Genomic DNA, 15,150 nt, shown 5'->3' with positions numbered 1-15,150 from the left:
ATGGCACCCAGCAACCAGGGCAGGAGAGGCTTGTTGAGAGGATCAGGGAACACACTGCACAGAGTGTGATAGCAAAGAGCCAAAAGGATGGAGTTGGATGTCGAGGGTCCAGGAGCTGTGCACCCATGAGTGGGCCAAGGGCGTGAGGAAGCCCATGCAGGAGGGAGAGGACGGCGTGGGTAAGGCCAGGTTGGAACATGGTGTAGGTGGACGAGGTGAGAAGAGGATGAGCTGGTAAAGGTAGTGGTCTGTGGAAAATGTTGGAGACGACCCTGTCAATGCAGGGCATGACGACACGAAACGATGGAAGGTCAGACAGAAGCCTGAGGGACCTGAAAAGACACGGTGCTCAGGGATGAATGGGGACAGCATATGGAGTCACTACAGCACACTGCAGACCAAGAAGCTGGAGACTGGGGAGCATGAGGGCAGGTCAAGAAGAGAGCAGATGTCAAGGAAAAGACCACTGCATCTGTGGCATGACTGACAGGTTGTAGGGGAAGTAGGATGGGATGTTGAAGATAAAGCAGAGAGGCTCTTGAAGACAAGAGTGGGAGAAAAGGCAGAGGATGGGCTGAGCAACGTTCAGTCCACACCCAGCCTGCAAAGAGAGAGATCCTTGGATTCTCGAGTGTCCATGAAGGTGGTAGGCCAGTATTGAGATGGGTCAGGGGAGTCAATGGGAAAAGAAAGGGACAGGCAGCATGGATGAGGGGAAGAACCTCATGAATGTGTGAAGGGCTCAGGGAAGTTAAAGGGGGCTCTACAGAAAAGGGGAAGGCAGCTTCAAGAGCTCCCAATCTGGGGACGTCAGCAGATCTCAGGGGCAGGAGGGGTGGTGTTGAGGCCAGACAGCAGGTGTACACTAGTGAATAAAAGAAAGTACAGGTGCTATCTGTTATATCTGTGGGAAAGCACGGTTTTATGGGAAGACAGACAATGTAGAATGTTTATAGAGGGAGAGGCTAGAGCACAGCCAAGTACAAAGCAAAGGGGTATAGTGCAATCAACTGGATTTTGAAAGAATTGTATTTAGCACTGGTAAAATATGCCTCCTACAGATGCTGATATAGTGTTTATACGTTCATTGTTTTTCCAATGAAAATGAGCAGAGGAAAAAGAGAAAAGAAGTGGTTAAAATAAAATTGGAACTAAGTCAACAGTATACATACAAATCATTCTTGGAATTATTAAGGAACATTATAATGGTTAGGATGCATAGTGCGACCTGTTGATCACAATTAATGGAATAAAGGGAAATGGGAGAAATATATAAAAAGAAATTACCACAGGGAAATTGGTGGGTGGCTGCCTGAAAAATCTATCAGACAATTATGTCGAAGTGGGTAGATTCAAGAGAATAAATGGTCACATAGAGATAAATTCATAAAACAAAATCTGAAGGGAGAGCGTCAGCAGCAGTCCTCGTAACATTAGTGCTCCTGACATCCCAAGATGAAGACACATGCCAGAGAATGGGGTTGTTTTGAATAATAAGAGTAGGTCAAGGAGTAATTTCACACATTTTCACATACTGAATCCACTTAAAGGCCAGACTGTGAACCAGTTTTTCTAAGGCTACAAGATGGGGAAACAGGAAGTGAGTGGATGTGCCATGTTTATATTGCATTCTGGAGAGATGTTATCATTTAAGAAAGGCAGCAATAAAGATGACAGCTATCGATGATGGTGTGAAACGGGAACATGAAATAGGATAGGAAGACAGGTTCAAAGTCAGCACAGAGGAAATGTTGAAATTTCAGTGTGTTTGAGGAAAGGGAGGTTGGTTGCAAGACGAATGAACAGGCGAATGAGGTCTCAAACTGGAATCTTGGCAAGTCTCATTAACGGGTCAGATTTGGAGGAATATGGATTCTACGGCTAGGCTGATGCAAATTCTAGTGATAAAGGTAGGGGAAATGGTGGCTAAATAGTAATGTTCAAGGTATCCTGCTTTTTTATTAGCATTTGAGTAGAAATTCAGATTACGTGCTTAGCTTGGAAGAATGCAGAGTTTCACCAAGGGTCATTAATATGGATCCCAGTGAGTGGCTGGAGGTGCGTCAAAGTAAAAAAAACAGATAAATTTTACTTAACTGAAGCTGTGGATTTAATTCAGATTGTCAGGAGTTAATATGGCTAATACTGAATAGCAAATAATGGGATGGAGACAACAGATTCAGTGAAGAGATTGGAGTTCATCAGGATCCTGTGGTAGCTCATTAAGATAAAGGTTTAAGGAAGTGTAGAACTGCAAGAACTGCAGTATGTATGTATAATATGAAAGAGTTATGAATTGTTAAATGGGAGGCAGCATCCCTAATGAAAAACAGAAAGAGAGGGCTTCCCTGGTGGCGCAGTGGTTGAGAGTCCGCCTAACAATGCAGGGGACACGGGTTCGTGCCCCGGTCTGGGAAGATCCCACGTGTCGCGGAGCGGCTGGGCCCGTGAGCCATGGCTGCTGAGCCTGCGCATCCAGAGCCTGTGCTCCGCAATGGGAGAGGCCACAACAGTGAGAGGCCCACGTACCGCAAAAAAAAAAAAAAAAAAAAAAAAAAAAAACAGAAAGAGAAACTCATATACATGTCCTGTTAAACTTGATCTTAGTATGGATATTTTCTATTGAAGGCTATTTAAATGAGTTATCTAAATTTGTTGAAATGAGAAGTAATGATGCAATGAGGACCAAGAGTTCAATAATAAAAGCAATATAGGGATTAGAATGGTTCTGAGTAAGTAATAAAGCAAAAAGGTAGAGTCATTACAGAGGTCCAAAGTGGGGAAAAATTTGTAGAATGTTGCATATATATGTTGTTACTGGTGTAATAAACATTCAGAGGAAGGAACGTTGCTGGATGAGAAAGGACACTAAGAAAGCATTCTGCCTTGAAGGCTTTTCTAGAAATTTTTCAGTAAAGAGTAGTTGTTGGAGGATGGAAGATAAGTAGGACTAAATTGAGACTTATGATGTTGATTACTCTTTCCACAATTTGCCCAAGATTTCAGGGAAGGAGTTATGGTAATATCTTGATGTTGAGTTAAAGTAAATTTTTTCAGATGGCATAGAGTTTTTGTATACTTATAAAGTAAGGAGGAGTGGGAAAGTTTAAAGATACAGAAAAGGTAAGAACAGGTGATGGAATAACTTTTTGAGGATATGGGTGGGTGGGTATCTTGAACTGTGAAAGACTTGATTGTTAAAGAGGATAAAAGGAGAAAGTGGATAGTTTCAGAATTGAAACAATAATAGCCTCTATCTATTAAGTATTTACTATGTGTCTGGCACCACGCTAATCACGTTACTTAATTTCATTTTATCCTTACAACAATCCTAGAAGGTTTACAGAGATCAAATAACTTGCCTGTGATTACACGCTCAGTGTGTAACAGAGTCAGAATTCAAATCGAATTTATCTATCTCCAAAACCTACATTACTTTCTATTCTATACAGTTTTCAAGTTGAAGGAAATCACAATCTATAGAATTTCTATTTTTTTCTGTGACTATATGGAAAATATATTTTCTGAGATGAGACAAGCGGAGGTGATTGATTGTATAGATCTTCAGGTGACTGGTAAAATCCAGAATATCTGCAATGGGAAAATGCTGAAAGGAAGGCATGTGGCAAAGACTCTTATTACCACCTATGCCCTGGTATTTCACTTCTATTCATTGCACAGCAAAGACTTTGGATTGGCCATGGATTAAAAATTTTAGAGTTTCTAATAAAGACTAAAGAATAGAAAGGAGTTTTTTTTTAAGCAGGTAAATGATAGGTAAAACGTAAATCGACTACTAACAAAATTTTAGAAGTCCAAGTGTTGAGACTTCCATTGGAAGAATTCCATTTCTTTTCTCCAAGATGCAATCACAAGAGTTTATAACTAAGTTTTAACACCAACCAGCAAACCCTCTGAATTTAACAGAAAAGAAAGAAAATTCTCCAAATGACAAATTTTTATAGACAAAATACTAACAACTATCGAGCAAAAGAGTCCATAGCCAGCAGACCAAAGGTTGAAACCTCTGGGCTAATTTGTAAGATCTGTTTTAAAAAGAAATTAACTCCATAGTAAGGAGGGGTAAGAAAACCTCCCTATGCTTTCTGTCTTAGTAGAAGTGTTTTCTGTTGTTGTTGTTTTCTCCTATACTATATGTAACTTATGTAATTTCAATATTGTTGTTTTATGTATTTTGATATTGTAAAATTGTATTTATTGTATTCTGTTAGAACCACTCCCTGGGGTGTGAGGCACCTGAGTTATCAGTTATCCAAGTGAACCTGGGGAAATGGGAGGAGCTAGTATTCTCAATTGGGGAGAGCTTGATTCTTTAACCAATGAGTTCAGCATTTTGCTTCCAAAATTAAGTGGCGAAGTAATGGCATCCCTTAAAAAACAGAAACTTAGTGGGAAGTAAAATGGGGTTAGAATTTTGAAATATGGAGAGGTGCCTACTGGAAAAAACTGAAGAAGTATGGTGTATCCCAGGATGATGGCAGAAGCCATAGGGCTACATTAAGACTGGGCCCAGATACTGGTTTAGAATAAGGGTAAATAAAACTAGCTTTATTTACATAAGAGTACAGCCAGCTTAATTACTGGCTGGTGGACATAAGTCAAATCTAACCAGAGGGAAACAGACCAGGAAAGAAAGTGAAGCTAAAACGGAATGGAATAAGAGAAACCTCATAAAGGGATAAAGGAGGTAATTAAAGGTTAAAGTTGGATGGCCTAATGCTCGAAGGAGAAATAGTGGAGGCCAGATAGGAAAGTGCCTTCCTACCCAGGAGCTTATGGATCCAGGGTGGCCGCAACTGCAGGTCCACCCAGGGCCAGAGGGAACAACCTGGGGTTCAGACCCAGCAATGGTGCCAACTTGAATCTACCTCGTGCTAGAGTTGAGTAGCCTGGTCTATCATCCAACACAGGTAAGATTGGGCAGGGGCTCCCAGAACCAACATCTAAAAAGGGAGTTGGGAGAGGGGCTAAGGGAAGACAGGTTAAGCCCCAAATGTAATGAATGATGACCAGGGATATCTATTTACTAGTGCTTTTACGATTTCTTGTAACTCTAACTTTCCCAATATTTGTTAACTTCTATCTGATTTTTCCTGTATTAGTAGTAAAAATTGTTTTTTCCTGTATTAGTATTAAAAATTGCTTTTTCCTGTACTAGTAATAAAAATTGTTCAAAATGTAAGTGCAATGTGTGTGCTTATTTCAGTGAAAACTGGGTAACAGTTGTGAAAACTCTGCAGTGAATATGGGAAGAAAAGAACTCAGGTGGGAAAATGGGAAAAAGAAATCAAGTACAACAAATACTTGACATTCATAGGTTAGAAGATCTCAAACCCCCAATTTGTAAATACCACTGGCACTAGCAATTGGCTGTTCTTCACAGGCCTCCCCCATCCCCCCCCCACCCCCAAGACTGCATACAGGTCAAGCAGATTACAAGCCCTTCTCAAATGTGGATACACAGATGTTGGCTAAGCCACTCATTAGGCTGAGACATACTCTTAGACACTTGCCTCGTGTTACAGGACCCTTAAAAACAATATAGTTTATGATGCCATGGATCTACTAAATAAAAAGTCCTTAAGATGCCCTGGAAAGAAACATCAGGGAGAAGTAGGCCATGATCCTTCATAGGAGACATCAGGTATATGAACCCTCACTGGTGGGACACTGTTCCAACAGAAAGTCTGAGTTCCTTTTTGGGCTACCACTGTATACATCCAGTTTCTGTTTTACAATTAAATGTCCAGCATATTTTACTCAGAAACTTGGTTATAAAATTAGTATTTCTGTAAGCAGTAACTCATTTTATAAATATACCATCATTTAATTCCGGAAAAGAAACAAATTCTTGAACCCCAAACATCTGTCCAGACATTTAAGAGCTCAAGTGGTAATGCACTCTTAATCATCTCTCTTCCATTCTGTGTGTTATTACCTGCTGTAGAGTCATCATCAGGTAAACGAACAAGAGTGTAGCATATTCCTGGTTGATTATAAGGTAGGCTGGGGACTGGGATACAACACAGCACTTCATAGGAATCTGATGGTTCCACCTGCACTGTCACTTTCTCCAGTAGCTGGTCATTGAGAGTATTGGTACAGTCAAACTGAAAAGTCAGCAAATAGGAAAGTTATGAAGGAGAAGAACTGTTTGCAAGCAAGTTGTTCCTTCCCACCCATAACCCACGACTGAGTTCTGGAACCCTCTATACTTTCTAAACACCACGCATGTCTCCCCCTAAGATTTTTCCTGAGGCAACGAGGATAACCTTATTCTTGAGGTCTTTTTTGTTTATATTAACCAGTGTTTTCCTCCTTCCTGAGATTGAGTTCTACCAAACAAGATGGTAGAAGTCTGATAGCCGTCTGAGAACCAAACTGAAATCCAAGTTCTTGGAATGACACACTTATTTTACCCTGATATTAAATGATGACTATTTTTTCCACAGGTTATCCTTTATGCTGTCCAACTTCTTCAGACATTTCAGTTTTATGTCTTTTTAAATTTAAGTCATCAAAAGCTACCCATCACATCTCTACAGCTATGGAGTTAGGAAAGAAAACCAGATATGCTGCTAAATTTGCTTCTCTATAAAAGGAACTAGAATCATAAACTAAAAGGGGATTAACACTAAACCCCTTACTGGAGCCAGTTCTGGCGCTTATCTCACCTGGAACACAATATGATTGGTAAACATGTGCTTGATACAACGAACAAAATATTCTGTCTCTGCTTCTGTAAGTTGAACAGGCTCAGAAGACTTGAACAAGGGTCCTAGATTCATAAACTCAGGAATGACAGCCAGTTGTTCTATCAAGAAAAAAGGAAAGAAAAGGAGGAGGAAAGTAAGAAGACAGGGAAGACATTACTCTGGGTGTCTAAAATGTTTTAAGTTTCCATAGTCTTACTAATAGTTGAACACTCAACTAATGTGTCCCCAAGCTTTAATGAAATAATCTTTTAAGTAAGAGTTTATACACTCAATTACTAAAAGCAACAAACAGACAGACAAACTTAATTCCTAATTTCATAGAATTTGAGTTCCCTGATACAGAGTAAGAAGAGCATTCTCCGTAAGCTGGCAACTGGAAATTGGAAAGTCCCACAGACTCCAGGTAGCGCCCGCAACTGTAAGCTAGGACAATCAATATTCGGCCATACAACGAGCTCCCGTACTGAGAATTAATCAAATTGAACAAAAGTAGTGGCCTTCATTATACTTACAATGCCTCGGGTGCTAGGCTACTGCTTCTACACATCAAATCATCATACCTTGGAAAATGTCTTGCCTGGAAGGAGCCAACTTCTCGGGCTTAGTAGCCATCAGTGTGATTTCTACAAAGACAAGTATGAGCAATCAAATGAGCTTCCCTCCTACTATCAAGCCAAACATGCAGACAGGAGATGAGGACAGAAACGTTAAGCAGATACACATAAGGTGCTATTGCTGAATCATACCGGGAGGTTCTCTGTCATCTTTTTTGGAGGAACACTCAAAATGTATTTAGTGAACATATTTTATGAAATAATAAAGTAAGTCCTAAAAATACAAAATTTGCTTTAATGAACCGAAATGTTTTAAAAATTACTCTTAAAAGGAGGAACAGTTTATAAAACAAATCTCGTGATTCAAACAGGAAAAACTACTTATATAGTACCAACAAAAAAACCTGAAAATGTTGAAAGCGTAAGCTCTTTCATTTTTGGTTCTAACCACTACACACTTTGTTCCTTTATTTTTTTAAGCCTCCAACAGAAAAATTAATTAAGAAGTTAACTAATATCGGAAAATAAAAATAAGAGGTGACAGCACAATTACTGCTCTGAAACACACGGTGACAACTAACTTCAAACGCTATAACACTTAGCATTAAAAAAAAAATTTCAATCTGAGTCACAATTCATATTCTTGCTTTCATGAGAAAACAAGGGAAAAAATTTTAAAACCATAATTTAAAAAGAATCATCCAGGGGGCTTCCTTGGTGGCGCAGTGGTTTAGAGTCTGCCTGCCGATGCAGGGGACACGGGTTCATGCCCCGGTCCGGGAAGATCCCACATGCCGCGGAGTGGCTGGGCCCGTGAGCCATGGCCGCTGGGCCTGCGTGTCCGGAGCCTGTGCTCCGCAACGGGAGGGGCCACAACAGTGAGAGGCCCGCGTACCGGAAAAAAAAAAAAAAAAAGTATCATCCATCTTAGTTCTGTAAGATTAGAAGCAGTGACCATTAAAAGAAATATTAAAGAAAATATGCTAACAGTGTTTTTATTGGTGTAAAACTACTTATACATAGAAAACCTAACAGTGTTCCCCTTACCTGCTTTCTGTTCAAAGACAGCAGCCATAGCAAGAGGAATAGATTTCATATCAAAGGGCTTTTCTGAAGGCTCCAGTGTGTACTGGTGTAAGGCTTTCTCCATCCCTGGTACAGAGACTGTCAGACCTATGAAACAGAAAACTCTCAGCACTACTTCTTGCCAATCCTGGGACCCAGATAGGCCCAGATTTGTAATATTTATCTAAGTTTTCTAAAGAAAACTATAACCACAGATTTTATAACCTAAATAATAAAAAATAAAGGCTCTTATAATTTCATCCAAGGAAGCATAGGAGCAGAGCATAGGAATTTTCAACAAAATAGAAGTATCTTCCAGAAAACAAAGCAACGGAGACACATGGAAACGATGATAGCATAAGGGAAAAAAGGTAAACCCATCCAAGAGGGAGCTCAAGGAGGACCAGGAAAAAGCAATATTCTTTGGGCTTTTACATACTTTAGGTCTCCCTAGAAATGGAAGTGCATTCAAAGACAGAAACCAAGCATTTTGCCTAGTGAAGCCAACTCATATGCAAATCATCATGGATATGCTTCTCAGACACCATTTGTGGAACAAAAGTGTACTTGTCTCCATTCTTGGCTCTCACTGACCATTGAAGATATATGTAGCATTCAGCGCCATCTGCCTCTGCTGCAGCACATTCAGATAGAAGGTAGCTCTATCCCGTACCTCATCATCAGTATCCATCATACACCTGTCCAGGGATACAGAAGATACACGTCACAGCACCGTAATGATTTCCAATAGCTTTACCACTATACCTAAAGGACACGATCCAGGCCATCTGATACTGCCTTTATAAAAGAGCTCAACAACAGCCAACGGTGGATCCTAAAATCTCCACAAATACCGGGTACTGTTCTCAATTGGTAAAGAAATGGGGTCATTATGAATCAGAAGCACTACATAAGTAGGCATTAAAATAATTAGGAAGGACACAATAACATAAGATAGCAGTTTGGAGTCTATTCTTGGATCTGCAACCACATGACCCTGGTAAAGACTTAGACTTCGAATATAATTTAAAAATGGTAATATTATACTTTCCAAGGATACTAAAAAGCATTCCGAATCCAGGCATTGATATCACTCAAATGGCAATTTATTTGATTTAAACCAGCCAGCCTTTGGCTTGTAATTTTTCTGCTTCAATTACAAGATGTAATCACAGAGTGTTTGCTAAAGCAAGTCTTTTCCTCATCAAATAGGGAGTCAAGGAGACCATGAAAAGCTGGTATTTTCAACTCTACATAGTGAATCTCTTTGAAGTTGGCCCCTGTTATACAAATTGAGGTACATGTATTTAAGTCACTTCCTCAAAATCATGCAAGAGAAATTAGAAGTCAAATTTTACATGTACTTAGCACATGCAAAATTACCAGAAGAATAAGAAAAATGCCATTTGCCCTGACTCCATCAGCTCTACTCTTAGGTCCTGCAATGCATTTTGATATGGTACAATGAGGAATTCTCTATTCAGCCACATGGCATTCTTATTTTAAAAAGAAAAGAAAAGAAAAAGACATTCTTTTAATTACCTTTGTAAGAGTACTAGGATACTTGGGAGAAGATTCTCATTCTGAGCCCCAAATTTAGCCAAAGCACTCACAGCAGCTGTAATGGAGCATAAAACAAAACAACATGAATATTGGCTTCTCAGAGTCAAGCAGTAATCATTAAAAAAAAAAAAATTAGAGGAGTTTCCCCGTGTTCAGTTGGAATAAACTCTTATTGTTTTATTGTGAGTTTCTTGATCTTATTTCCTTGATCCATTTAAGCATAAACAGAAATCAGCAGGCCCAAGAGAGCTCTGAGTAAGAAAACCCACCATGCATTGAGGAAAAAGGATCATATGTATACCTTATATGAGCTATCTTCCAGTCCAGCTCCTTATAAGCTCTAATCTTAAACAACCAGCCCCACACATTAAAAAACAAAAACCAAAACCCAAAACTCTATTATTAAAAGTCACTGTATCAACAGAGGTTTACTGCTTACTTAACCTTTGTCAGGAGTTGTGCTAGATGCTGGAGGCAGAAAGAAGACATCAAGGAGTTGTCCTCCAGTGGGAAAGACAGGTAAGTAAAGAGGTAGTTACAACATAGCACAGAAAGTCCATGGTAGGACTATAACCAGGGTACTACGTGAGTAGAGAAAGGAACGTAAGTCACAATTGGAGAAGGAGGAGACAGACAAGGAGTTGACACTTATTACTTGAGCTAAAGTCTGAAGAACAAATACAGTTAGCCAGAGGGAAAAGGCAGGAAAAGAGCATTCGAGGGAGAGAGAATAAAAAGTACCAAGGCCCTCAGGCCAGACAAGAAAGTGTGGCAAGATCCTGGGACTGGACACAGCTGAGCAAGGCTGAAGCACTAGACCTGTGCTGGAGAGCAGGAGAAAAGTGAGAGACTAGAGACAAAACAAAATTCGGTTATGGTTCAACCTCAAGGCTATTATTAACGGGTGTTAAATACAGGATGAATCTGTGTATTTGTAGCAGAGTGTACTACTCTAAATTTGTGAGATTTTATGTCTAACGACCACTTTGGTAGCAGAGTGTGGAGAATAATATACTGGATATGGGCGAGACTACAAGCAGTCAGACTAGTTGGGCAACTGAAATGGATGGGAGCCTAATGCAGCCCTCAGGAAATCTACGGAAAAAGACAATGAAGAAATGCATTTTGAGGAGACAGAATGGAAAGAACTTTGCCAAAGGATAGATGGGGGTTATAAAACAATGGAGTAAGGTTCTAGCCTTGCAACTGAGTGGATGATATAGGTGAGGATTTCGGTTTGGGATAGTTTGAATTTCAAGCTGAATTTAAAGTGCCTTAGATAGCCAGACGTACAAGTTCACGAAAGAGACTGCAATGCCACAGCATATCAGCAGAGCTCTGGAAATGATCACCAGAATGAATGTGTATGTTGAGAAGACAAACCCCTAAGGAAAACTAACGTTTTTAAGGAATGGAACAGAAGCTCTATAAATAAGACTGAGGAGTGATGGAAAGATGCAGGCTATTGTGGAAACCAAGGGAAGAGAGTTTCATGAAGTGTTTAGGCAACAGTACATCAAATTGACTGAGGTGAACAAGGGTAAGAACATTAAAGTGTCTAACTTGATTTTCCAACTAGCTTATAAGTAATTTCCAAAAAAAATAGCTTCAGAAGATTTTTAAGGGAGAGAGCAAGATTATAGTGAGTTGAAGAGAAAATGGAGAATAAGTTCATAGGGGCAGCTAGTAATAGCTCCTACAAGGTTACATAACAGGGGGAGTATGGTCAGTAGCTAGTGAGAGACAACGGATCAAAGGAAGGCTTATAGTTTTAACAGGGGAGATTTGTACCAGTTCACATGCTAAGGGGAGGAGGAAGTAAAAAAAACCCTAAGACCTGTTTAAAACGTCACTTAAAAACTACAGAGGGCTTCCCTGGTGGCACAGTGGTTGAGAGTCCGTCTGCCAATGCAGGGGACATGGGTTCGTGCCCCAGTCCAGGAGGATCCCACATGTCGCGGAGCGGCTGGGCCCGTGAGCCATGGCCGCTGAGCCTGCGCGTCCGGAGCCTGTGCTCCGCAACGGGAGAGGCCACAGCAGTGAGAGGCCCGCGTACCACAAAAACAAAACAAAACAAAACAAAAAAAAAACTACAGAGGCAGAAAGACACACAAATTTCACAGACATTCATACTTATGGCCATAACTCGGGAAAAATGGATGATGCCATCATAATCTTCCATCAGACCGAAAGTCAAGGGTTATTTGTCTCTGATACAGGCAGAAATCAGGATGGAAATTGGAATACAAAGAAATAGCTGTACATCTGGGGCTTAAGTGTGCTCCAAGATCCCACCATCAAATAGACGTTGCAACTTCATTTTCCAATTTCATTACCACCCCCTTGAGTTAATAAGCATTTCACAAGATCAGCAGTTACACCATTATTAGTGTTGCAATGACTCACCGGCTCTGACAGCCTCATTCTCCAGTACCACCCTATTAAAAATAAAGCGGATATACTTGGAGGGGACAGGCGTTCTGGGGCCCTCTTTGCCCAACAAATGTAGAATCTTAGTAGCCAGAACAGTGTGTTCACAGTCCTCGATGAATTCACAAAGGTGGGCTAGACCTGCCTCTTTACTGTCAGGGTTCTCTTCCACAATGCTGATTATGCAGTCCACAATGGCTCGCTTATATTCAAAGCCTCCCTGGCAAAAGAGAAAACTGCCATTCATTCTGAGGACACTTTTTGGAGAAATGCTTATACTCCAAGGCTCATGCTATAACATTCAGATTTCATTTCCCTTCCCTTATGAAAAAAACAAAAGTGTTTTTTTCCTCCAAGTGGGAAAGCCAAAGCAATATAGCATGTCTAGTAATAAGACAGAAAACAGAATTAGGCACACTATTTGAGATGCATACTGAGATGATAAAGAAAGCTGCTTTAAATACTACGGCATAAGAATTTAAGAGAGCAACTTCACATGATTAAAAAGTAGTGCACCTACGTCATCTCGGAGCATGTTGGAGAGGAAAGTCATCATGACGCTGTGCTTTCGAGGGTATTTCTGACAGAGAGCACTAATTGCCTGTACAACCACCACCTGTAGAAAAACAGACAAAAAGGACATGCACCTTTATAATGACTGTACAACTACCACCTAGAGGAAAACACAGAAAGGACGTTCATCTTTATAACTTTAGCTACTTATGTACTGTAAGCTAAGAAAGCACTATAGTTAACTAAAATAACAATAATGGTTCTTCATGAAAGATAAGCAAAAGAGACCTCAGAGGAAAATAAAAAGCAATGTAAAAATGAAGTGTATTCAAGAGACCCCAGGGCTTCCCTGGTGGCGCAGTGATTGAGAGCCCACCTGCCAATGCAGGGGACGTGGGTTCGAGCCCTGGTCCAGGAAGATCCCACATGCCGCGGAGCAGCTGGGCCTGTGCACCACAGCTGCTGATCCTGCGCTCTGGAGCCCGCGAGCCACAACTACTGAGCCCACGTGCCACAACTACGGAAGCCCACGTGCCTAAAGCCCGTGCTCCGCAACAAGAGAGGCCACTGCAATGAGAGGCCTGCACACCACAACGAAGAGTAGCCCCTGCTTGCTGCAACTAGAGAAAGCCCGCGAGCAAGCAATGAAGACCCGGTGCAGCCAAAAATAAATAAATAAAATTAATTAATTAAAAAAAAAGACCCCACCCCTTTGCTCCAAGCAAATGAGCTTTGAGCATATTTTAAAATTTTACACATTTAAAATTTTCACATACAAATTTTAAAGTGAACAGTAAAGATAAAAAGCTTAAGGACTCATTTCCATAGAAGAAATAGAGAAAGTTACCAAAGAACTATTTCACAAAATGGTTTCTAGGAAATTTTTACAACTTTAAAGACCAGTGTCAAGAAGTAAAAAGAGTGTGAAATTTTACCCTACTTGCAAGCTAACAGGTTAGACTGCTACAATTTCATGGATGCTAGAAGAATACACAAGAATCCTGGATCAGAGATGAAAGACAGTTATTTAATGACAGCAGAAGCAGTAGCCAGGATATCAGCATTTGGGGGTCAGTTTCCTAAGCCCCAGTTACCATAGGACAATGCAAAAAGGGCCAGATAATACTTGAGCCCACAGTAGGCTGCATTACAGGAGATTTTGAGATATGGAACTTGAATATTTTACAGTGGGCAGTAAGCATGCCAGTCCTCTATTCAGAAGGGAAACATTACCTTTATTATACTAGGCAATAAGCATGTTTGCTTTTTGCTCTAGAGGCAGGACTAGCTGTATCTTCTAGGGCTGTATGGAAACTGGCCATTTACTACTTTTAGGGAGATGCTGTATCTTTTGAGACTGGAAGAGATCTTGCACTACACAAAGGGGACAAAACTGGTACAGTAGGAAACAAAGGGCAGTTAGTGCCTAATTTGCAGGGTGTGCAGAAATGCAAGAAATTTATGGAAGACTGGAGAACTGTCTGCCAACCAGATAGTCCCAAATCTATATATGTTGTTTCAGAGCATAGAAAATGAAAGAAAACATCCACAATCTTTTATGAAGCATTGATATATAAACCTAATAAAGATGGTATACATACAAAAAGAAAAATTACAGATGGAAATCATTTATGAACATTGATGCAAAAATTCTAAGTGATACATTAGCTAACAGACTCCAACACTACAGTAAGAAAAGAATATGCCATGATGAAATGGAATTTATACTAAGAATGCAAGAATGATTCAACATTACAAAATGAATATCATTCATCAATATTAATGAGTCTGAAGAGAAAAATCATGACTATATCCATAGATGCTGAAAAACCTTTGATAAAATCCAACAGTCATTCCTAATAAAAATTCTTAAAAAAATAAAACAGGAATGGACAGGCACTTCCATTTTACACACACACACACACACACACCCCTCAATCATACTGCCAGCATATTACTTAATAGGGAACCCCAAGAGTCATTTACTTTAAGGTCAGAAACAAAACAAGGATGCTACTGTCTCAACTGTTATTTGCCATTATTCCAGCACTATTAGCCAATGCAATTAGATCGGAGAAAACAATTAGAGGAATAAGAATTAGAAACTAAAAGACAAAACTATCTTTATTTACAGATGATATAACAGTATATCATGGAAACCCTAGAGAATTTATGATAAAACTAACTCAATAAAATAATTCAGCAAGGTAGCAGGCTGTAAAGTTAAAATGCAAAGGTAATACTATTCATATACACAAATAATAACTAGTTAGAAAACACAATGAGTA

General features: G+C 39.9%; 1 protein-coding gene across 5 annotated transcripts in view; it reads right to left on the bottom strand.

Moving 5' to 3' along the window:
• The window catches only part of COPG2 (COPI coat complex subunit gamma 2), a 129,488-nt gene that overhangs the window by 31,575 nt on the left and 82,763 nt on the right, over nucleotides 1-15,150 (bottom strand). For all 5 annotated transcript variants that reach the window (XM_060156658.1, XM_060156663.1, XM_060156662.1 and 2 more), the window contains 8 exons: nucleotides 12,870-12,965; nucleotides 12,326-12,569; nucleotides 9,899-9,974; nucleotides 8,951-9,054; nucleotides 8,339-8,464; nucleotides 7,298-7,360; nucleotides 6,696-6,835; nucleotides 5,960-6,131 (listed from right to left, as the gene is read on the bottom strand). In XM_060156658.1, coding sequence (XP_060012641.1) covers nucleotides 5,960-6,131; nucleotides 6,696-6,835; nucleotides 7,298-7,360; nucleotides 8,339-8,464; nucleotides 8,951-9,054; nucleotides 9,899-9,974; nucleotides 12,326-12,569; nucleotides 12,870-12,965 — 1,021 coding nt within the window. The remainder of the gene's footprint in view (nucleotides 1-5,959; nucleotides 6,132-6,695; nucleotides 6,836-7,297; nucleotides 7,361-8,338; nucleotides 8,465-8,950; nucleotides 9,055-9,898; nucleotides 9,975-12,325; nucleotides 12,570-12,869; nucleotides 12,966-15,150) is intronic.

The sequence above is a fragment of the Lagenorhynchus albirostris genome, chromosome 8, assembly GCF_949774975.1.
Source record: "Lagenorhynchus albirostris chromosome 8, mLagAlb1.1, whole genome shotgun sequence".
In the NCBI taxonomy this organism is placed as follows: Eukaryota; Metazoa; Chordata; class Mammalia; order Artiodactyla; family Delphinidae; genus Lagenorhynchus; species Lagenorhynchus albirostris.
Note: the sequence above shows the minus strand (reverse complement) of the source record. Positions and strands in the feature narration are given on the sequence as shown.